The sequence below is a fragment of the Uloborus diversus genome, chromosome 4, assembly GCF_026930045.1.
Source record: "Uloborus diversus isolate 005 chromosome 4, Udiv.v.3.1, whole genome shotgun sequence".
Taxonomy (NCBI): Eukaryota; Metazoa; Arthropoda; class Arachnida; order Araneae; family Uloboridae; genus Uloborus; species Uloborus diversus.
Window position 1 is genome coordinate 176,972,845 of NC_072734.1, and position 25,823 is coordinate 176,998,667.

General features: G+C 31.4%; 1 protein-coding gene across 1 annotated transcript in view; it reads left to right on the plus strand.

Annotated features, from left to right (window-relative positions):
* Window positions 1–25,142, plus strand: part of LOC129220198 (cytoplasmic dynein 2 light intermediate chain 1-like) — a 35,163-nt gene extending 10,021 nt beyond the window's left edge. Inside the window, exons 4-14 of the mRNA XM_054854562.1 lie at window positions 406–458; window positions 793–897; window positions 991–1,079; window positions 2,130–2,304; window positions 5,087–5,155; window positions 6,523–6,680; window positions 10,040–10,110; window positions 12,806–12,848; window positions 14,160–14,208; window positions 22,334–22,423; window positions 24,724–25,142. Of these exons, the coding sequence (XP_054710537.1) occupies window positions 406–458; window positions 793–897; window positions 991–1,079; window positions 2,130–2,304; window positions 5,087–5,155; window positions 6,523–6,680; window positions 10,040–10,110; window positions 12,806–12,848; window positions 14,160–14,208; window positions 22,334–22,423; window positions 24,724–24,780 (959 nt within the window). The 3' untranslated portion in view covers window positions 24,781–25,142. The remainder of the gene's footprint in view (window positions 1–405; window positions 459–792; window positions 898–990; window positions 1,080–2,129; window positions 2,305–5,086; window positions 5,156–6,522; window positions 6,681–10,039; window positions 10,111–12,805; window positions 12,849–14,159; window positions 14,209–22,333; window positions 22,424–24,723) is intronic.
* The last annotated feature ends 681 nt before the right edge of the window (window positions 25,143–25,823 follow it).

A 25,823-nucleotide genomic window follows, 5' to 3' on the forward strand; every position in this document is an offset into this window, starting at 1 on the left:
ACTGAATTTAATCAATTGTATTTTTTACCTAAAAATATTAAGTTTTCAATTCAATTTTGAATTTCTACATGATGTATTTCTAAAAAATGCTTCAACTTTTTTACCATTTGCAGTCATCTAAAAAAAATGTTTTTGTGATTTTTGTATACCATGCATATGAGGTAAATTTCATGAACTCCCTTTCTTAGTCAGTCCCTAACTTCTGGACTCAAATAGCCAAACATAAATGTTAGCAATTTCAGTAAGCATTTTAAAACCAATTTCAGTTCAAAACTTATTGTGATGATTTTGGCTAGTAATTTAATGCTATGTGATTTCTTTTGAATTATTTTGTCTGTTTAAATTATATTATTGTCGTTTGAATTAAGTGTCAATATTTATTAGAAATGTTTAACTTTTTTACAGAATCTAGTGACAGTAAAGATCCAGTTTTATTACTTGTTGGAAGTAAGAAAGGGGTTAGTATAAATATTTTCTTACACTTGTGATTTTGAGCAGTCTGTTACACCAGTAATAGCCAACAGGTTGTTGCAGAAGAATTTCAGCTGATAATATATATGATTCTTTGTTGGCAAATTCCCATACTAAAGCCTTTTTAAATGATATATATATTGACAAAATACTTTTTTTTAAAACTTATTATTCAAATATTTTCATTTTCTATTTTTATGCAATTAAATTATATCAGTAAGTATCTACATTGAATCATATGTTTTAAAAAATTAGATTAGTTTAGAATTGTCTTAAAAATCCTTATCAGTTGTTAAAATTATTCTTTATCTTTATTTTTAGGGAAAATCCACTATAATTTATAAATTTCTTGATCGAGTAGAAACTCCTAAAACTGGACTGGCTTTGGAATATTTGTTTGGGCGTAGAAATAAAGGCATCGAGTCGGTAATCTATTGTCATATAATTGAGAAATCTGTGCTTAAAGTAATACATTATTTCTCATGTCATCCCATATTAATGCATTGATTTCTTAACCAGGGCAAAGAAATATGTCATATTTATGAGTTGGGTGGTGGTTCAATCTTCATGGATCTTCTTGAAATTGCTATTTCACCTGAGAATGTGAAGTATGTTTTATCCTCACTTCTAATTTCATGAAAATTTGAAACTCTTTACCTTTTGTGTTGTGGTTTCTATTTTTAATTACTGTTCTTTACTGATCAGCAGTGAAGTCTTTGCAATTCCTTTATCACCAGTTTCTTTAAGAAGAAAAAAGTATTATGGCCCCCTCAATTTTGCTTAAAAAGTTTTCGACTATATATTAATCAGGGCTTGATTAGTCTAAAGTGTAGCCCAAAACATGATACTAACTTGAAGTCCCCCCCCCTCCCAATCAAAAATGTGGAACTAGTATAATGGTCCTGCCTGGACTATAAAACATGAAGAAGATTTGCATCGAGCTTTAAACCCTTAACTTTTACATGCTATAATTGTAAATTCATTAACCAAATAAAAGTCCAACATAACTTTTTGCTGATTAACTTGATACTTAGAATAAATCACTTAAAGTCAAGATACTAATTAAAAAAGCCACGAAAAAAGACTGTTACTCATGAATGTCTATATTATTAAAGAAAGATTTCTACAAAACATAAATCTGCAGTTGTTATTGTTTTGTATAGTAATGTTTTTCCTTATTTGTTTGTACTAAGTACAGGAAATATTATAATAACATAAAAAGTTTCACTCAAAACTTTGGCCGAAATTTCCATTGTACTCTTCCTGAAATGTATAGTTTAGTTTTTTTCGAAATATGCATCTGTGCTTAGAAAAGAAAAAATCACCGCTCGGCAATTTTTTTCTATCTAGTTTTTATCAGTCCATGAGCTGAAAAAGGCAAGAAATGCTACTTCAAACTATTGACATTAAACTTAGATATAATCTAGATCTGAAGGTCCGCTTACTGACTTTGTATATTCTTTAAAAATTTTCTAATAAGGTAATGTCTTTCTTAAAATAGGGTATTTAAAACTCAAAATCATCCTTCAACTGAGGTTCAACAAAACTTTTGTATTATACCAGAAGAACTGTGTTAAAATAATTCATAACATTTTTTTTTTTTTAAAGTTATATGATCATGCTATTAATGTATGCATTTGATTTTTCTTTGTTTCCAGAAATCTTTCCATTGCAATATTTTTTGATTTATCCAAAACTGATGAACTTTGGTTCACCATAGAAACATTGTTAACCAATATAAAGAAGTACATAAACCAAGCATTGTCCAAAGATCCTGTCCTCAAGAAAAGATTATTGGAAGAGTCAAGAAGCAGAATTTCAAAAGATCATGAAGTAATTACGTTTTTAAGGATTTTTAAATATAACATTTTTGTATCTATGCATGTGTGTGTGCCTGTCCTGTGTTGCACAAAAATCATATTGAAGTTACATGTTATTTTTGATACTTTTAAAGTTTTAGATTGTATATACATGCAGATGTGCCAATTTCCTGAGTTTAGCAGGAGGCTCCTGCTTTAGCGTTCAATCTCTGGTTTCCTGCAACCAAAAAAAGTCCTGTATTTTAAGAAATCAAAAAATTAGCAACTGAAGTGTACAGCCTGAACTTCTTTTTAAGTAGTGAAAATTTAGAAAGCCTAATGACAGTTAAAAATCAAAAGAAGCAAAACTATGCAGTTGCACAATATGCTCAAATATATTTGCATGTGATCCAGGCTCTTTTTAAGATATAAGTAACTTTTTGTAGACTGTTCATTTCACTCAGCCTGTTGATTTTTCTGACCCCTATTTTGTGTTTCAAGAAATGTTTTTACAATACTCACTTAGTAATTTTCAAACTAAGCAACTGAAATAGATTAAAATGCTCAATAGCAGTCCCTTAATCTGACTGACCATTTTATATGTTTTTATTGAAAAAGAAAAACCAGTTCAATCAAAGTGTACAGAATTTGAGGATGAATAGCACTTTTCAACTCCTTAAGATATAAAGGTGCTGGATACAGTTAGTTACCTGGTACCCCTATCGATCTCATTTAGATTGAGATTGGGTACTTGTGCAAGCCAACTAAGCAAGTAGTGCCTCTGTCATGTTCTTTGAACCATTTGTAGACCTGGGCAACTTTATGATAAGACTAGCTGCATTGCCCGGCGTCGCATGGCCTACCTCAAAAATGAATGGCGTCAAGTGCTGCATGTCCAGGAATCTGGCTTTTCTATTAAGAAAAATCCTATTGATTTTTAGAAAAATGCAATTTTATGTCTAAAAATTTCGATTTAGACTTCTTTGGATTTCTTTAAAATCCCAAAACTTCTGTCAACTTTATATTAACCAGCATCAGGCACGATCTTTCCAGGTTGACAGCAGCATGTATTAATAAATTAAATTTTGAAAATTCAATAAAATTTTTTTAAAGCTTATGACTAAAAATAATTTTAAAACTAACGTATATCGACTTATCATAATTTAGCCTATCTACTATTGAACTGTCCCTGTGGCCCCATTTGTCCGAGTCATTTTGGGCATCTAAAACTGGTAAACTGCAAACACGGTAGACACGGGGGGGGCTTCGGGGTGCAATGCAATGCAATGTTCCACAAAAACTATTAAAACTGGCAGAAAGCTCAGACTTTTTTCTTTTTAAAAAGAGCATGAAAAAGAAACCAATTACTTTCTTTCACAAAACCATCGTTTGCTACGAAACAGTTATTAAATTTTATTTAATTTCAATTCCGTGACCAGAAACCACAGACGACACTTCAAAAATGAATATAAGCATTCTTTTATAACATGAAATTATCATTTAAATGAAGGTTTTAGGGGTGTTCTAATTATCCCGCGAACTTCAGGTAAAATTCACATTGTGCAGCTATTTAAAGGATTTAACATGCTGCAAAAATTGAACAAATGTGAAATTTTAGCAATGAGATAATCTCAAATCTATATTTTTCTTTAAAATTGGAATAAAAATCATGAAATGCTTTCTTTTTATGTTGACACTAGCACTCATGACAACGTCTACTAAATTTCATGATTATCAGTTGTGTAATTAAGGCGTGAAAGAATTACAAACAAGCAAATATATAAACAAAGTCACTTTCGCATTTATAATGTTAGTAAGGATTTATTTTACAGTTGGATGTATCCATTTTTGACGGGGTACATCATGAATGTAAACAAATGTACTTGATCGACAATATATAATTTTAATTCCCTTGGACTTTCAGAAGTTGTTTCACTCTAATCAAAGTATCCATAGGATGCCAAAGAAACATCCCCCAAATCATAAAATCTTGTCCCCTAACTTGAAGCAATGCCTTGTCAATGCAGTAGGAGACGTTATTTTCATGCTTTTTTTCCTTCATATTCACAACTTTCCATTTGCATTGTGTTATAGGAAATGCAATTCATTGGCCCACATGTCCCTTATCAATCACCTTCTCTTCATTCCTTGAACTCAAACTGGAGACGTCTGCTTTTATTCCACTCAGATAGTACAGATTGTACAGACTTTTAAACAGGTCATTGTCTTCTATAGCTAATACAGTGTATGTTCGAGATTGGGTTTCCGCACAATTTGAAGTACTGTTGCTGTTTTGTTGGACTGGTCAGCTCTGGAAAGACTCCTTTCAGCTTGAGCACCCAGTAGCCAGTGATGACCACAAATCTGACATTGAGGTCCTGTTTTTGCCTGTTAGTCCATTCTCTGTAAACGTTAATAACTACTGTTCCTGTGCACTTCCCAAGTGAAGTTGTTTTGCTGATATTGGTTCCAACACTTCAAGATTTTAGGTCATCCCCCTTTCAAACTCAGTTAAACCATGTTTTTTGCTCATTTCTTTTCAAACAACGCAGTGAATTTAATTTTTTACTTCTCATACATTTCCTCTATATAGTAATCTCATTCTCCAGCGACAAAAACGGGTAGTTATAGCCGTTTTGCATATATACATAACTGTCAAGTAATCATAATATTGTGGCTGCTCACGCTCAGTGTAATTATATTAAAATTTTCTAACTTTTTAAATTAAGAATATGTATTTCATTAAAAACATTCAGTGTAATTTGTTTCATCAGATAAGTATATGAAATTTGTAATTGTTCATTTTGAATTTTCAGGATTATGATTCTATTGATATTTTCCCTGTACCTCTTTTGATGATAGGAACTAAGTATGACATTTTCCAGGTAACTTTTTTCTTTTTTTCAAAATTTCATCTCTGCAAGTTTTTGGTTCTTCAACGTTGTTATTTAAAAACATGGTTCCTACATTATCGTTATAATGTGCCATGTGAGAAGAATAGCTCAGCTCCAATTTACCTCAGCACTATGAAGACTAAACTTCAACTTCTCCCAATTTTAAAGGGGAAGATGTCTTCCAATGGGATTTCAGTGAATGACACTTCTTGAAGCAGCATATGGATTAGCAGATTTAGAGTATTAACCTGCCAATTTTGAACTTTTGCCACTAAGGCAATGAGTGAGCCAAAAATTTTAGCTGTAAAAAATTGAGATTATTAAGACCATTCTATCAGAAATACTGATGCTAAAATTTAACGCCAACCAAAATACTTCTTACTGTTTTTAGTTGAGTTATAGCTATTTATATTAATTGAGGATGTTTCTTAGTTTAGATGATCATATTAAAAATGATTGACACAAGTTTTCAGTTTAATTTTAAACTCAACTTATAAACTCATTAAATATCTCTTTTCCCTCAACACAATTAAATTAAATTTGATTATTGCTGGAACAATGTTGGTTAATCAAGTGGTGTTTGCTTAAACTCTTCTCAACCTTCCCTGCGTCATTAAAAAAAAAAAAAAAAAAAAAAAAAAAAAAAAAACACTCAAATTCATTCAGTATTTAATTAACTTTTCTGATGTATGTTTTTTCTGTGTATTTGAAAAGTTTAAGTATGAAACTTCACAATTTTTAATGATTGCTTAATAGCACATAGGTGAAAAGCATTAAGTTATTGAAAAATGATTTTTTTAAGGAAAGATATGAAACTGATATCTTAAAATAGTCAAGTTATTAATGCTAGTATTTCTTATACATTGTTTTGAGTAAATGAAATTTGCTGTGTAGATTTAAATCATCTTAAAGAATTCAAAAACTGAAAGAAAGTTGTTCTGTTTTTTATACCGTTATATTGATTTTGACTTGGATTTTAAACATTATGTTCAATTCCTCATTGTAATTGGCATGTTCCATTATTTTCAGTGAAACTGGCACATTTTTATCAACTTTAAATAACGGAAAATATCTCATTGAAAGATAAAAATGAATGAGAGTACAGTGAAACCTGTGTAAGTTGACAACTTGCGGTGCACTACTTTAGTCGTCAACTTAAACAGGCGGTCAACTTACAAAGCTGGATTTATATGATAAGGACTAATTCCGTGCCTGTAAATAGCGGTCAACTTAGACAGGTGGTCAACTTCACAGGTTTTACTGTATCACATTGAATAATTATTTTTTTAAATTATGCATAAATTATTAATATTTCATTATGAACAAGATGTTATTATTAATATTTTCTTTTCTTCCAGAGTGAAGATTTTGAAAAAAGGAAAATGTTATGCAAGTGTTTACGATACGTTGCACATTATTATGGAGCAAGTCTACAATTTGTATCATCAAAATCTGAGACTTTAATTACTAAAACTAGAGCTTCAATAAGTCACATGGTTTTTGGTACAGCTTGCAGGTACAATATTACAACCTATATATAGACATAGATAAATTGATATTGATATAAATATGCAGTCAAACTTTGTTATTGCGACACCTGAATGTCAAAATTTTTTAAAATGGTTCCTAACTTATAGTATATAATCTTAATATTCAGTGGCTCTAGATTTCACACATGTGATTCGTTGTGTAACTCACTTACCCGCCCATTTCATGCAGTTTAGACAGGTTTTTTTTCCTCCTTAATTACCAAAATATTTTTAATGAAACGATGGAAACAAATGGAAAGTTTTATAAGATAGGAATTTCTGACAAACAATGAAAGACTTGTGTTATTCATGCACGCCATTTGAACAAAGGCCGGCCATGTACATGGGTCTTAAAAGTGACAGATTTTAACCTTTCACATGATTGAAAATGGAAAGCAATGCAAAGCAGATGGATTTAATACAGGACTACGAAAGTAGTAGGAGAAGAGAAAGACCATAGCCACTATTCCATAGTTGAATGGTCAATGCAAGTTTCTCATATGAGTTAAAGAGATAATATTAAACCCCTTGAGATTGGCAAGGAATACACAACCTAAATCTATTGAAAAGAATGTGTTCTTCAATGTTCAAAAAGGAGGAAATAGTTGTCAGGATACAATCAGATTGTAATTAAAAGTGAAAAGTCTATTGTTGGATTCTTTGTTGTTGATAACATGCTACAGTAAAGCACTTTTTTTTTTCAATAGAAAATCAATGTTGTAGAGAGTAGGACTGTAAGAATCATTATTCAAAAGTAAGCAAGCCCTGAAAAAAAAATTTAGTGTTAAATTTAAAAAATGAATTTTTTTTGTATGATTTTAGATTTGTCTTAGACAATAATACAAAATTTTGTCGATTAAATCTAATCAAATTGCTGATTAATTTTTTTAATTTGTATTTTTATTACAAGTTGTTGTTTAATTACGCTATGCCTGTTTGACAATGTTCGGACTGTAACCATAATTTGTTGGTAGTCGGAATAGTGACATGATGCAGAGGTTTGACTAAATATATTTCATTAGTATTCTTTTATTATGTGATTAATGTTTTATCATTCTTTCTTTTACACGCAATTAAAAAGACTTGTACTTAGCCTATGAAATTAACCATTATGACATCTGGTGATGAATGGTAACAAATATTATTTTATCTTCCACAAAAAAAAAAAAAAAAAATTCAAATTGAATCATTTTAAAAAAAGGTTCCTTTCTAAGGATCCTCGCCCTAATCTGAATTGTACTGGACTACAGTAAACTCCTACTATCTGTGAAATAAGGTGGCATGGTAGCCGTGGATAATCCATAAAATTTGTAAAAAATGATATTAGTGTTTACAATTGCTTAAAATAGTAAAATTTGCTTGCATTTAAATTAAAGCTAAAGCAATAATAGTGTATGTAAAATCAAAAATAGGATTGCTCGTTATTACAAATGGATTACGCAATATGCGGGCAAATTGTGCAAATAGATTAACTGAAAGAGATTAAACTAGGTTATTCCAAAAATGTCGAGGGGAGGGGCAGGGAATTTTTTCGAACAGACTGGTACAGACACTTGTTTACATGCATGGATCTAAAAATCAGTACATAGTATAGATCTAAAGCAGTAAGTAGTGTTTATTAAAAAATCAGGTTTCTGGAACGTTGGGAGGTTTGATGTCATTGGAAGGAAAGGGCAAGGTAGAAATAGGAATGTATAAAAAAAATATTTTGCATTTGGTGAGTTGAAATGGGTACACTTATCTGCATTCAGGTAATCAAAATTTTTTTTTTTTGAAAGCGTGAAATGCCGCGGATTATTTGCACTTCGGATTAGTCCCAACCCAACTGATGTTTCTCTAAATAAGTATTCCCTTGCCTAATGGACAAGAATGTAGATGTTTCTTCAGCTGACTGGAGAAAAAAGATACAGATATTTCCCATATGAGGGAAATATCCTGGTATCACTACTACCAGTAAAATATCAATGAGTTGAAGAATAAATAATTTCTGAAATAATAATTTCTGAGAATGTGGTCTAATTATACAAGGGTGCCCACCCGGCTAAGAGCAAGGGTGGACAGCACCCCCCAAATCAAGAGCCCCCCCCCTCCACCAAAAGGGAAAAATACTCATCAAAACACCCTCACCTAAAAATTTCAATGGCGCAGTCTGCACCATGACCCTCCCCCCCCCCTCCCAGGTGGGCACCCCTGAATTATATTGCTTAACAGATACCAAACTTGCTGCTATCACGCCTCACTACTGCCCAAATGGTATTTTTATTTTACAGGGTTTGTACGCTCCTTCAAAACTCCTCCAGTACTCCTTCATTTAGGAAATTTTTTTGAAGGGCCCTTCTCACTCTTTCATTTTGGTTTTTTAAATCCTTTTTTAGTTCAAGACTACACAACCTTCCTCTATGACAGTAATTTAAAATACTTTGATCGACAACTGAACTTCCTCACAAAGGCGTAAGGGCAATTTTAATGTAGTACTTTCATATATTTATTTTTTTCATAAAGTTGTGATTTACAAATTGGTTATAGAAGTCGTAAAAGTTGAAGGTGAAAATATTATTAGTTGGCTAAGAGACAAGTGAAGTAAAACACACTTAAATGGTGCTAGCTCTATTTTTTCAAATTTTACAGTTGTTGCTTTTCCTTCTACTACATTCTTAGCAGCAAAAATCATTTTGTCTTATTATTATTTAAATATTTAAAAATGCGTAAGTATATGAACTATTTTAAGGGATTGTGTTAAAAAAACAAGTGTTTAGTAAGTAGCAGTTTTGACATGGTAAAAGGGGCCATCAACAAGTGATGTCATGCTTTGAAGAGGAGACGGGTTCATGAAATTGTGACAAGAAGAATAGAGATGATGACGAAAAGTGACATCACACAGTTATTGTCACAATATGTTTGTGAAGAATATAACATGTGACAAGGGGAGGAGTAAGGTAAAGTTTGACACTTTGTGACAAAGGGGGAAGGGGGTCAAATATGTTGAAAAAAAAGTGTGAGATCATTTATATATATAAGGACAGCACAAAAGTACTTCTTCAAAATCTCATTTTACTCCTTCATTTTATTTCGAAATTCAGTATGAATCCTCTTTAACTCAAAACAAATTTCTGAGTAAAATAATACCTGTGTGTGTGTGTGTGTGTGTGTGTTTCTTCTGATGAATTCAATGAGTAAGCTAAAATATTTTCAAAATTCATTTTGTGTACATTAATAATGTAATAATATTATTTATTTACATTAGATGCATATGTTTAAGTTTTATTTTTAGTTAAAAGTTGCTTTTGTATGAATCTCATTTTCCTTTGTATGGTTTTGCATAAGTTTAGTGTGTTTTCTTTTCCAGTAAAAATACTGTTCTAGATCATAACAAGCCCCTCTACATTTGTGCTGGTGCAGATTCTTTTCAGTCTATTGGTGTGTATTTTAATATTTTTTAGTTTAAACAGAGTATTTAATCAATAATCGTGGGATAAAGTGTTAGTACAATATCATGTCACTATGAAAAAAAGTCAGTTCCATGTGTATCCCCCCCCCCCTGATGTTATGTTTTTTACAGCCTAAAAACCATGTTCCAAAAATGACATTAAATAAAGATATCAATTGGGCATTTGAAAAATATTTCCTGATCAAGCTATTACAGCTGAAGCAGAATTTCTTCATGGTTGCCTTTCTTCTGTAAATCAAATAAAAATTTCGATACTGAACTATGAAGTAAGAGATATGATGCTTCTGTACCAGTAAATGACACATCTTTTCTTATAAGCAGCACAACTTGGATCTCGGTAAAGGTTTTTTTTTGTCCTTGTTATTATCTATATATATATATAAAGGTGATTGTGTTTCTTTGTTCTTTGTTTGTACCCGATGATCAAAAGCATGGGTGCAAGACCTTCCGTCTCAGGACGGATTTCCGTCTTGGACAAAATTTCCGAGACGGAGGTCGGCATGGAAAGAAATTCGATGACTTTCCTTCAGTTTTTCTTAAAAAAGAAAAATTGAGTGTTTAAAAAATATGCTTTAATTATCCACGAATTTACATCGACATTCTCTCAATTTTTCTCCATGGGCTTGTTTTGTTTGCATAATGCTTTTGGAGAAGTGGCTTTTAGACTCGCCCTGTTTGACTTTTTTTAGGTTGCTCTGTTATTTCCAACTCACCGCATTGCAGTCTACGGAGTTGTGCACTCTTCTCCCTGATTTATTGAATTTATTGTCTCTATTTGAAGAGAGTTGAATCCGAATCACTGATTGAGAGTGATTGCTGACGATGAAAAGTTTACACCACAGCAAAGGGCGTCCACATACCAGGCAAAACAGAAACTATCAGGGACTTAGATTTAATTAATGAAAGTGGGAATTTTGGAAAGAATTGGGGGCAGGGGGGAAATTTCAAGTTGGTTTGAAACACCAATGGGCAACTGTTCCTGCATTTTTGACATGTTTCTGGTAAAATATTCTAAGACTTGAGGAATCACTAAATTCCAATGTCTTTCAATCTAACATTCGCTAGAATGGAAATCTGGGGTTATATGGGGGAAATATTTTACCTTAAACATGTAGAAGTAAATCCAATCTGGGCATTTTGGCACATGCGTTTATTCTAGCACAAAATTAAAATAAAGTGACAAACTTGATGACATAATAGATGTGAAATATTCTACTGAACAATATCCTTAAAACTTTGAATAAACCAATGAGGAAGTAAAATGGCCTGAAAAGTTGTTTCTCTCTATTGAAAGTAGAAGACTAACAAAATACAAAACCACTTTCTTATAACTTTTGATTTATTTGCTATTCTCTTGAGCTATTTTCAACATCCTATATTTTGTTTGATATCGGGTTCTAAATGGATACAGATTTCTAAGCTGAACTAAATAGTTTTATAGAATCCTTTTTTCAGGAATTCAGTTCAAAGAATTTTCGCCTACTTGAATTTGTTGAAGAAATGATTAAGATAACATTTTAATTTCTCCACCACTGCATACAGTTTTCTTTCATTAGAGCTATTCCTTGTTCAAAATCATTTTCCTATGGCTTGAGTTCTTTGTCCACTTTCTTCTCATTAAAACCAGATGCTTTGAGTGTAGTGTGGAAGAATTACTTCCTAATTTTTAATCACTTTCACATTAACTAGTGTGGTTTTTCTATACTTGTGTACTAATTTCATGAAAGAGATTTTGTTTGGAAAGGTAAAAATTTATATACAGTATAACTTTGATTTAACAATGCCCAATTTAACGATTTCCTCAATTTAATGATATATTTCATTGGTCCGGATCTGACTGCATTGAATGTCTATGGTCCTCTATTGCAATTTTAGCAATAACTTTTTTCAGTCCCTTGACAATCGTTAAATTGGAGTTATACTATATTTGATTGAGTCTCAATTCTCTAACATTGAATTTGTAAAAAAAATATTACCTGTTCTATCTTTTGCTTCCCGATTTTGGATTACTTTCACGTTACCTAGTGTGGTTTTACTGTACCAGTGTCCTAATATTATAAAAAAGATTTTTTTCTTTTTTTTTTTTGGAAAGACAAAAAATTATATATTTGATTGTGTCTCAATTCTCAAACATTGAATTTAAAAAATAAATTGCCTGTTGTATCTTTTGCTTCGTACATTTGATCGTTTATTCATATTTGCACAAGTCACCTACGGAGCTAATTTGAATTATATCAAACAAATCTTTCATAGTGCTTTATTTTTTTCAAATATTAGCTTATATTAAGCAATAAATAAATACCTTTGCCGAGGAATAACAGGAAATATCGAATGTTGTTTAGCACAAATAAACAGATTACTAAATAACGTTGGATATTTCCTGTTATTAGCTTATATGTTACATTAATTTTTAAATTATTCTATTTAAAGCCTCCACTGTGTAAATCACTTTTTGATTTGCTGATGAAATGTTAACAGTAGTGTATTACTATTCAGAAAAGACTGAATTTTTTTTCTGTTAAAAGTTCAAATAAAAGGAGTATTATACATTGGTAAAGTTGAAAAATCTTAAAATTTCCTAGTCTTGAATGATGAATGTAATGTCTTTGCTGAGCAAAATTTATTTGTTTATTTATTTTCTCTAATGTTATTTTTTTCTTTCAGGTTCTTTAACATCATTAAATGTTGGCAATGAATCTGTTCCAAAGTAATTTTTATGATAAATTTTTATTTTGATTTGCTAAATTTGTATGTACCAAAAATAGTATTAAGGTGTAGGTTATCGCTCCAAGCCACTGCTAAGGCAGAACCACAAGCATACCAAACAAAGAACAACCAACAGCCCAATTACGACATCCAGACAGTGCAGTTTTGTCATTGTTTTCGATTCATCTATTTGATATAATGTTGAGCGGCGCCCTGCTTAGACCCTCCCTAATGTGCTAAATTAATTTTAGCTTCCAGTATGAAGGTAAATCTGAGCTTCAGTGAAAGAACACCTGGCTCATTTGTCGCTGGCTATCAGGAAATTCGAGCCCAAAACAAAGGAGAAGCTGCAGTTCTTGGATGCTGTAGCTGCTGCTTTCAAGAACTGGATTTTCTGTTTTTTGAACCAGCTTCTAAGTTATCAGTTATCAGCAACAATTTACTAAAAAACACTTTTAAAACATTTGAATGTATAAATACTTCAGGGGTGATAGTTTACTCAAGTAAAATTTTCTGAATAATGAAATTTTGGGAAACTATAAGGAATCCCCCCTTCCTCTCTCCCTTCCGTAAAAAGAACTCTTCAAATATGCATGCAAAAATCATTAAAAAAATATTTTTTAAAGTTTTTTTTAAATAATTTTTTCAGCCCAAAAATTTTGGAAACAGCAACCCAAAATTTAACACAGCTGAAGGGAGACACGAATGATCACATATACGAATGATCACATATACGTGATCACACAGGAGTGCCCACTTAGAGAGGAGAGGTCAAGGCGCAGACTGCGCCATTGAATTTTTTAGGGGGATGTTTTTGAGAGGTATTTTTCTCATTTGGGGGGGGGGGGATTGTTGCAATATTTAAGGGGACCCCTTGCTCTTAAGGGGGTGGACACTCCTGGTCCATGGTTCTTCAGGGAAAGTTATTGTGCACAAAATGCATCAAAATCTTTAAGAAAACTGGAGTTAAGTTGCTAGACTTTCATCAATTTCCATTTATCTGCTACAATACTCTCAAAATTAGCCTGAAAAAAAATTTTTTTTTTTCATTTTTTGCTGCCACTAAAAGTTTTATGGCTTTTACTTTTCTTTCTTTCTTTTTTTTTTTTTTTGCCCCCCCCCCTCACTTTTAGCCCTAAGTTATGCCACTGATTGTCTTCAAGTTAAAGTGTTCAAAGGCAAAATGATTAGAAATGCAAGTCGATGAACTCACAACAAATGTTTTTATCTGTCTAAGTTAATATATCATAATGAAGTTTTTGCTAATATAAATAAACTATAAAAATTCTCTAAAACATTTGTTTTCTTATAGGTCTATAGAAACTGTGAAAAAGATTTTCTGTTCTCATTTTCCACAAGTTGTAAGTATTACTTACTTGTATTGTCTTAAATTTGAAGAACACACTTTTCCTCATTAAAGTTATTTGAGTTCAACAAATCAAATTATTGTTGTAATATTTAATTTGCAGTTATTTATTTACTTAAACTTATTTTGTGTGTATTTAACTGAAATGTTTTTATTTCGGATATTTTCTCATTAGTTCAAAAAAAAAAAAAAAAACCTTAGAACTATGCAGTACCTGTTAAATTGTTTTACTTTTCTTTTTATGAAATATCTATGGACTAGGAACATATATATATATATATATAAATATATATTATACAATTTAGGTAGTATGCTGGCAAGTGTACTAAACAACAACAAGAAACCCAAAAGAATATTAACAATGTAAATTGAAAATCATGAAAATAGGAAAAGTTGAACAGTATGAACATTAAGATAAATAATAGAATGGGCAGTAGCTGCTATGTTATCAAAGAGCTGGAGCAGTTGGCATATTATAATAATTTGCTCACAAGTCAGCGAGGATTTGCATTTTTATCAAATTAGCAAGAATTTACTTGCTTATTTCAACTGTGTGGTAGGCTAAGTATTGGTAGACATTAAACGAGTATTATAAATATATTTCATAATACTTGTTTAATCAGAGGAAGAAAACATGTATTCAGTTTCAAATAATTCTTGTTGGGAACCTCTCCCACCCCCACTCTGTCTTCTAACATCATTAATGAACCCCTTAAAGTCACCAAAGATAGCCTAGAATTGCGTTTTTAGGACTTCGGTGCTGAAAAGTTTTCAAAAAAAGAACCTGGACCTTCGGTAACCCACCAAAGATGCCTTAAAAATTGATTTCAGACTTAAAAATATTTTAGTAAGATACTTCAGCGAACCTCTCTTCACTAATGCCTACAACTGCATTAGAATATATATGCAATTAGGTTGGCAAAGATGGCCTAACAAACTGCATTTTTCATAGATTAAAATTTTCGAATTGAGTATCCGACCATTCCCGTTTTCTTTAACTTCTTCAAAGTAACCTAAGCTGCATTTTAAAACTTTGATTTCGAAAATTTTCCTTTCGGTGCCCACTGATCCCTAACGTCAACCAGGAAACTCTAAAAAACACTAACTTTGCAAAAAATCGAAAACAAATCCAACTTGCCCTTACTCCTAATTTTACTAAAATTTGCAATTTTTGTAGCATTTTTTTCCATTTGTGGGCTCTTATCCCCACCCCCCCCCCCTTTTTTTTCCTTTGCAAGTATATAGAAATTAGTTACGTATTTTATTTTTTCTTTAATTAAATTTCTAGTTTTAATTTTAACACCTTTGACAGTTATTCACAACAAAAGTGTGGCTATTTGAGGAACCATCCCGGGCCGCAAGCACTGTAGCAACGCCACTGCTCGGGGTTATTCCAGAGCACATGCCTAAAATACTTTCAAACTAGTGACACAAGCATAGGCGGATTTAGGACTGAGTTCCTGGGGGGGCAGGATTTTTTTTTCTTTTTTAGCAACATTTTTACTGCCCCCCACTCTCATGTTTTGGTTTGTTTCCTGTGATGCATAAGTACATGCTTTACTTTTTTGTGTTTCGTTTTCATTAATGCGTGTTTTCATGCTGTCCTTTTTGAATTCACCTTAAGATAGGGAGTTGGTATCAAGAGAGTGACGCAGGACTCCAATTTTAGGGGGCCGGGGGTTTCTCCCCCGGAGGAAATTTTGTAAAATGGATATAAAATGCTGCATTTTGAAGTCTTATAAAGGTTAATTGGATAGACATAGAAATTGATAACTAGATTATACAGTTATACAGTATTCTTCAAACTTTGTAAGAAACAGCCATTTTAAGTTTGAAAAAAAAAATAAACTATAGATTTCTCATTACAACAACTTTTTTTTAATTATAAGTAGTTCAGAAACGAAAAGGAATAGAGGTAGTGTATCATTTTTTTTCCTGGCTAAACAGATTAACAATATGCAGTAGAAGTAATTGGAGCCCACTTTGCTTAGAATTTTCAAATTCTTATCTAATTATTTTCAAGGACTCTAGAATAAATAAAATTATTTAACGCACTTCATTTGTACTTTCCAGTCTCTGATATTTTAGTACTTGACTGTAAATTTTTACAGTCCTGTTCTAACTTTGTGAGAAATAGCTATTTTAAATTTAAAAGAAAAAAGAAAACAGATTTCTCATGACAAGAACTTTTCTTCAGTTGCAAGTGGGGCAGAAAACGAAAAGAAATAGAAGTAGTGTGTATTTTTTTCCGTGCTAAACAGATAGACAATATGTAGAAGAAGTAAGATAAAAACAATCAATACAAAAGAATTTCCAAAATACTGCATTCGGGATTGAATAAATAGCAAGATATGAATCATGTGAGTTACAAAAATTTATTTCAAATAATATTTAACAAACATGAGAACCATGATTTTTACATTTTTAATACAGGATGTGGCAAGCAGCTGAATTTGACATATTTTGGCATTCCTCCCCCTCTACCATTTGTTAGAAATTTTAAAATTTAAGGTTTGTAGCCACATTTTTCCAAATATTCAAGGTTTTCAAGCACATAAAAATGAAATTAGTTTTTTTCAAGCAATTTCCATTTTTTAAGGAACGAATCATGAATTTTTTTGGGGGGGAGTTAGGAACCCACTTCAAAACAGGGGCCCTAAGCAATAGCTTGTTTACCTTATAGGCAAATTTGGCCATCTTTGTAATTCACTCTTACCTGCAAATTTTTGCTTGATTTGTTTGAAATTTTAACGAAAATTCGTCAGTTTTTACGGTTAAAGGATTTTTACGATTTTACCAATCTTTGTTAGGTTTTTATAGACTTTTATAAAATTTCAGTAAATTTTTCCAAAACTTTTGATGACTCAATGATTTGGATTTCAATAATGACAAGGTCTGACTCACTTAGACTTAGATGATTATGACTTACCTTACTTTTTAAACAGTATTTGTAAAGTAAGTAAAATTGTACTCTAAGTAAAAAGATTCATGTAATCAGAACACTCAGATAACTGAAATTTATTCAGTTTGCAGTAGTATTTATTTTCTTTCTCTCTCTCTCTTAAAAAAAGAGAAGGAAAAAAACTTTGTTTTTTGTTTTTTAGAATTTCTCAAAAGGCCAATTAATCTATCTACTAAGAACATAAATATTATGCATAAATATACTTGAAATGTGGACACAAATCATAACGAGTAGATCGTTCTGTTAGCGCTAATAGGGGGGGGGGAGTTTTTTAACCTTTGCTTTAGGTTCCAATTTGTTAAAATAATCGTCAATTATTATAAGTGTTGCAGCTTAATGTATAGCTCGTTTAGCTTATATTTTCATTCATATACTTGCCCAAATGGTTTTCAGTCCAAAATAGTGAATTTAGACACATTTTCAGCACCCCTGTGACAGCTGTACTATTTGTATTTAATGTTCGTCCCCCCCCCCCCCTTTTTTCTTGTCTCCCATCAGAAAAGGACATTTGCTTTTTTCTTCATTTTCATTGAGCTATTCAAAAAAGAAAAAGTCATGATTATTTTGTTTTAAGATTTTGGAAGATGTGTTGTTACTATATAAAGTCCTCCCAAAACTGGGGGGGGGGGCATTGCCCCATATGACCCTCCTATAAATCCACCCATGCCCTTCTGAACTATTCAAAAAAGAATTTTTTTTTTAAAATATTTGGAAGATGTGTTGTTACTACATAAAGTCCTCCCAAAACTGGGGGGGCATTGCCCCCCTCTGCCCCCCATAAATCCGCCCATGGACACAAGGCTGATGCTGTGATCACATTTAACTACTGATAAGAGAGGAATGAACTGGTGCCTAGTTTTATAGGAAGTGACTTTTGGAGAAAACTTGTGGTCCCCTGTGAGTCTTCTCAGATTAAGTGCACTTTTCCTATCTGACATCATCAGAAGCATAGATAGGAATTTATTTCATTAGGGGTCCAAACTAAATATTATGCAAACTTTCCAAATGTAAATTTGATAACATGAAAATTCATTGAAATAAGAAGTCTTAATTTGTGAGTGGACCAGGCCTCTTTTGCTCCTTCTTAAATACACACTTGGATATTATTGAAGTTGTTCACTGCTTTCTCTACATCCAAAATGATATATTCTGTAAAAAAGTGTACTACTGTCAGCCCCACTTAATCGGGTAATGGATAAACAAATACCCCTCTTATACAAATAAAATCTCCAGGAACCGAATATTTCCCCATAGGTGTAATGTTGGAGATCCCCGCTTAATCGAATGATTTCCCTGGTTAATTGAATAATAGTGATCAGCTTTTGTATATATTTTTGGTGAAAAAAGTTTTGAATACGTTCAAAATAAATTAAATAAGAGCAGTTATTGATGTAAAAATTTAAAATAGTATTTTTCGGCAAACAACAAGCAGGAAAAACAACATTCATATTCCATCAAAGCATTTCTGCTATTTTATCTAGTTTCTTCTATTGTTGCCATTACCAACAGACAGTCGATAATTAAATTAAACACAACGAAATATAAACATTGCAGACGATAAGAAATTGATAAATATTAATTACGTAAAACACGGTAATTGAAGTTAGAAAAGTGTTCTCAAAATACCTTGAGCAAGGAATCCACTATTATGGACTTTCTCCAAAAACTAGGAACTGAAAAAAGGTGTCAAAACAAAGATTTAATAGCCCAAGCTATAAGTTACATATTTATAATTTTCATACGTACTTGTATTATATATATTTAATTATTACACTATTTTGTTGATTACTTAGCTTAGTTAAAATGCTTTTTAATCAAAAACATTTTTTCTTCTATTACTTAGACAATAATTTACTATTGTGTTTTAAGACAAAAGTTGTCAAAAATCATCGATTTTTCATAACATATACCCAGAAAATTGTTGGATATTTGACACATATGTGTAGAAACAGTTGCATAGTAAATTTATTTAGCTTGAATTTTTAATTTAAACGCATTTTTGCCTCCGTTTCTGACATTTTCTTGTAAAACCCAAAATTTTCTTCCCCCCTCCCTCCACCTTTAGCTCACCCCTCAGGGTCGGGGACTTTTAGTATGTTTACTTACTAACTACCCCTAACAATATTCTGAAGTCAAAAATTATCACATATTCCATGCACGCTACAATGTGTTCATTGACTGGACTAATACTCATATTGTAGTATTTTGTTGTAAGTCGAAAAATATTTTTACTATTATTAAATGATCAAATTCTTGTAATTAACATTTGAAATATTAATTCAGACCTTATAATATTCGGTGCAGTATTTATTTAGTTAATATTAATCTCATTTGTGTTATTTTGTACAATTAGGCAAGTACATGCGGGGCAAAGTGAAATAGTTGATTTTTGTTTAATTATTCAATTACTTATTAATGCTCTCATGCATTCTTTATTAATTAGGGTCTGGTGGGGGAAAGTGGTCAATGGGGTAAAGTGGTCATACGTCAAATAAATGGCTCTAGCTTGGAAATAAATGTTCAAATGAATGTGAAAATTTTATTTCAGAGTAGGGCAGTTAGAAACTACATTTTGAATACAAAATTTTACAACTGGCAAAATTTTATTTGGTAAAAAAAAAAAAATTTTGCGTGAATATGAAAACTTTTAAAATCTAAACATCTATTTTAACTTTCTTGGGAAATTTTGTTTGTGAGAATTAGGAACAGATTGACTGCACAGGAAGCTTCCTACATGTCTCGAGAACTCTTACTCATTAGCATTTAGCTGAATCTATTTTAGATAATTTTTTAGAACAAATTAAGTGAGATGGGATAAAGTGGTCATAATATTAGGCTTAACGAATATTGTTCTTCTAATGTCACTTAATCTTTAAGTATAAGGCAGATACAAATTAAATATTAGTTTTACTTAATATGCATTGTTTTTACAGTAAACGGGGTTAAATATACCGACTATATGCGTATACATAAGCATAAATACTCGTGTAGGCACGTACATAGGCGTATTCAAATAAATGCTCCAATAAATACGTATATAGGTATCTGCAAGTATCTTTTATCCATACAGCTATATATTCTACTATACATGTATATGCTCGCTTATATTCGTATACACAAGAACACTTATATAATCAGATATACACGTAATATACGCGTACCTACTCGAGTAGACACTTACACTTACATACAAGCATAAGAAATACAAGTATACAGGGTGAGTTTAAACCCTTGGGCACATTATTAAAAGGTGTTAGAGGGGAGGATAAGAAGCAAGAATCATAAGGAACATATGGTGACAAGCACAATGCTGACGCACTACATGCACGCAAAGCCAGAAACTGATGGATGCAAAAAAAGTCACAAATTTATAATACACAAAGATAATTTTACACAACATTTTAGGTCTTAAGGAAGTTTTAAAGCGATTGATGAAATTTGCGGATTGCAGATGTAATAATGCGTCGCATTCACTGATCATTCTCTGTTGCAATAACGAGACTTTTGAAAAACTTTCATCAACCGCTGCGCCTTTGTTGCGATGCGTGTATTAGAGCTACTGCAGGCCGTAACTTTAAACAACTGCTCTATATATTTCTTAAAAACTAAAATGTTACTTAAAATCATCTTTGTGCAAAAAATTTGTGCCCTGCTTTGCATCCGTCAGTTTCTGGCTTTGTGTGCATGTAGCGCGTCAGTGATTATAGCTTCCTTATGATTCTTTGCTTCTTATCCTCCACTCTTACACTCCTTTGATTTTTGCCCAAAAGCTTAGATTCACTCAGTAGGCCGACATGTATATAAGCGTATGTTCTCGTGTATACATACATATACTGGTGTATGCACTTATAAGTACTGGTAAATGTACTTATATACGTCTATACAGGTATATAATCGTGTTTACACGTATACATGCGTATATACTCGTGCTTCCATATTATATGTACGTGAGTAGAAACATACAAAGACGCACTGGATGTATCCACGAATTAACTCGTTTATACTCGTATATGTATGTACACTTATATATGCATATATACGTCTACTCTACACATATATACTCAAGAATGCACGTATTTTCTCGAGATACAACTGCATACGCGCATATGATGTTCGTTTATACGCGGATATACTGGTATACACGTGACACGCGTATAAACGTGACCGTATATACACGTGTCACGTATGTACTCATGTAGACACGTATACACTGCTGTAGGTAATCACATATATATATATATGCTTATATACTCGTATATACACGTATATACTTGAGTGGGCACGTGCATGCATGTATCTGAAGTATACATGTATCTACTCATATATGATCGTGTTTACTCGTGCATAACACGATACGAATATATTCGTGTATACACACGAATATTCATGAATATACTTGTAACTATAAAAACAACCGAAATATCCAAGTGTTCTTTAATAATGCAATGTAAAATAACAACAAAAAAAGTTGAAGTGTTTTAAAGAATTTGTTGTATTTATTATCCACCTAAGTTGAAAACCTACGATTTTATGGCCACTTTACCCCACCAGACCCTACTTTATTAACATACCTTAATTTAGTAATTTACTTATTTTCTTATTCATTCACTCTTTTACTCGATCATTTATTTCTTCTTATACACTAGTTAATTTAATTATTCTTTAATTTTTTTTCAGTATCTTCATTTATTCATTCTAACCTTTATTTACAGATTCTTTTGATCAAAAGTATTTTTTATAATCGAATAGAAAATATTTCATTTAAAAAATATTTCATTTTCCACTTTGCCCCCATGAAAAAAATAAGTGAAAAATTTTCACTTGTTTTTAAAGTGATAATTTACTGCCAAAAATAAAAAATATTATTTCAATGCAAGTTTTATTATAAAATACAATGCTCTTTCTTTATGTACTGTAATTTTCAAAACAAACTTCCAGTTTGTTCATTTTGAAAAAGCTTAGTAGTCTTAACTGTTTTACTTTGCCCCACATTTTCCTTAAATATATGTTTAAGAATATAAGTTTTAAATAACAAAAAACAAAGTGTAACTGAAATTCTTCAATTGATGATTTAATATCACTTTGTATTTGGTCTGATGTAAAATATGAAGATCAAAAAGCTCAAAATGTAAATATTTACTTTTTGACATACACACAGGAGAGTCGAAAGATATTGCCAGATGACCCAGCAACCGATCCAAATTTCAAAGAACCTGACATTGATAACATGCTTGCTCAAAAAAGAATGGTAAGATTTTTCATTCCAATTTTAAGGTAGCATGATGCCCTAAATTATAGCAGCTAGCTGGCAACTGCACCACCCTCCTTATCAATAGGGGTCTTTTAAAGTTCTTTTCTTGTATTTTTTATAAAATTTAAAGCTCCATTTAACCACAATTACAAAACACAATTTTTTCAAAAAATGGGTTTGTAAATTGGGTTGAGGGTCTTATTTAAACAATTAATACTGTGCTATCAGTGAGATTTCAAATGTTTATTCTCCAAGTTACCTCAGATTAACATTTAAAAAAGGTCTAAATTAAGGAGACATTTATTATAGACACTAATATGGCTACTATAGTCAAACTACATTTACTTGAATTAAGGGGGGGGGGGATTTGATATATTTTTAAGGAAGGGGACAGTAATTTAATGAAATTTATTAGTTAATATTCCAGATTTTTTTTTATTACTTTCTGTGTTTAAGTAACTATAGTCATATTTTATACCTTGTAGACCTAATTGTTCGATATTTTTCTAATGTCCCTAGCTTTTTGACCACATATGCAATTTTTCTGACCATTCAAAGCGCTTCCTAATTCCATAGGAAATGAAAACTCTGCATTTTGATCAAAATAAATACAATAAGCTTTCTTTGATAAATCCCCTTTTCAAGGGGTGGGGGTGTAAGGTTTTTTTTACAAAATAATAACTTATGATAGTTTTATAAATTTCCAAATTTAATAAAAATCTTGTTGTTAAAGATCTCATTTTTATATTATATTTTTTGATCTTTAACACTCCATAAATGTAACTAGATGGCAGCACCAGCTTGCGTGTGTTGTGTATTACATAACGGAAAGATGATGATCTAAAATGACGTCAGGAATAGGGTGTGGAAAACTGTCAGAATTGAATGCGTGATATCCGATTGGATAATTTGAGCTGTAGCGTCACCTTGCCATTTTGTTTTGCTGAGCTGATTTATCTGTTCAGTTGGCGGTTGAACTTTTTACATTCAAGATGCTCTCAAGAAAGCGTCCTTCCCTAAAATTGTGCAAAGATGGCTGGAGCCGACATAGGAAGAAAAGAAAAAAATATACTGTGATACTATAAAATATTACGGTAACAGTGTTTAATCACTAGTGAAATTTACCCAAGAAATTTATCATAACCAAGAACTGCATTATGTAATATATTGTCGATTCGAATCGCATTCTTACTCATCCTGAAATTTACCGGCTTCCACATGGACTCCATGCTCATTTGTTCTGCATTCCGGCTCATTTGGAAGAAAAATTGCAACTGAACTGCATTGTGTAATAGGAAAGGAAACATCCATTTCGTTTTTGTTGAACTCAACCAAATGAAGATAAAATGAAAAATATCTCGCGGCTTGTTCAACAAAAAATTCCAACGCATTCAGCCGAATCATCAGGAAGTGTGTACTTCGTAGTTCATAGGAACTAAAAGAAATATTCACCATTTTTTATCTACAGACTGTTTTCGTGATAAAACTACTGATTACTTCTACTCCGCCACGCAGAAGAGTAAATATGCGTTAATTTGTGATGGTGAATTTATTGAGTAAAAAAGTTGTGATCGTCGCATCTCAACTTCGCGATTTAGAAATGCATTGATATTAATGATTCGAATCTGTTATTTATGAGTTCCTATTATGTGCTAAATGTGAAGATAATGTCAATTATATATCCAAGTTAAAATTTAATAAATTGTTGTAAAATGGTAAGTTATTTGCCTCAGAGTTTCAAATATGATGGTTAATGATTTAATATTTTGATGGGAATTTAAATTCCAAAAATAATGAATGTGTCACAACGCTATGACTATTCACTATACATTCAATTTATTTGGCTAATTTTTAATACACCTTTCGTCATGTTGTTGTATACACAAATTTTCATCATAATATCACCATAATCATTTTACACTTGTATTGTAAAATGGAAGGTCAGTTTTTTTATGTCTACCTCAAAAATTTAATTGAGTTCCCAGGTTAAATACCGAAAGGTTCAAACAAAACTTGATGGCACTTTTAGTGCCAAGCATGCGGACAATGTATAGCTGCCAAACCTATAATAATAACTACTTAGCATTAAAATGCTAAACTGACTGCTGTGAGGCAGACATGTATGGTGAGCATACAAAGAGGAAATATTGCTGTTTACTAAATTTCTTTTCTTTTCATTGATGCCTATATATCCGCACGTATGGTTTCTAAAATGTCATCAAGTCTTGTTAGAACATCCTTGTATTTTTATATTTTGTAGTAATATTTTACACTACTTAGTATATTGTTTGTTATAGGAACTCCATGAATATTTGAAAAAGAAAGGAGATAAAAACTTTGACTGGAAAAGTTAAAGAATCAAGTTTTCTTAGAAAGGAACTGACATGTAAATACAGATTAAACTTATTGAAAGTCCCTTCCCTGCTTGAGTTATGTTATTGTGCCACTATTGTTATTGAACTCTTATTAGTTAGTAGTTTGCTGATGATTTATTTTTAAAGCTACTAAACAATAATTTTAGGCAAAAGATATATAAGTAAAACTTTAAAACCTGTTTAAATTTTATATATATAGCATTCAAACATCCTAAGCTCTGTTTTAATCAGTACTAATCTACCTTCTACTCACACAAAATCACTAAAACTTTGAAAGTCAAATTCTGATTTTGAAATAATTCCATCTTGAATTATGGTTAACTTGATAACAATTGATTCAAATCAAAGGGTCCTACGCAAAATGATACACAGTTGTGTACATTTATACTAAAGTCTTATACAGTGACCGCCGCTTAATATGAATCCTGTTTATATCAATAAAGGGAAAATAAGCTTTTTTTTTTTTAATGTGGAATTTTGCGCACAAATTAAGATAACTTTATTTAAGTTTTAGTCAAAAAATAAAAAAGGTTTTTATTTTTAAGTCCAGATTTGGTGAACTTTTTTCTTTCTATGAAAAAAACTATTTTTGGAGAATTTTTTGTCACATTGTATACAGCATGTTTAACTATCACAAATCCAAGCGGAAATCCCTTTTGCATAAAATATTTCACTGGAAATAATTTGGAAGCTGGTGTTTTTTTTTTTTTTTTTTTTTTTGCAGATGTTTTGCTTTTAGACAAATTGAGTAAAAATGTGATGAAGCAAATGTTTTCACAAATGAAATTTTATGAAAGGTCTAATTTTAAGATATGAAATTTTGCTAAGAGGCCATTTTTACAATATAGAATTTTGTGAAGGGGGCAGACCCAATTGGTGCCTTAATCAAGCCCTGTTTGTGTAGCATAGTTTAAAGACTAATAAAATTAGAAATAAACAAAGATCAAACTGAAACAAATGCAGTTCCAGTGCAATGATCCTAATTGATCACCATTCAGAGAAACAGCTGTTAACGTTTTATG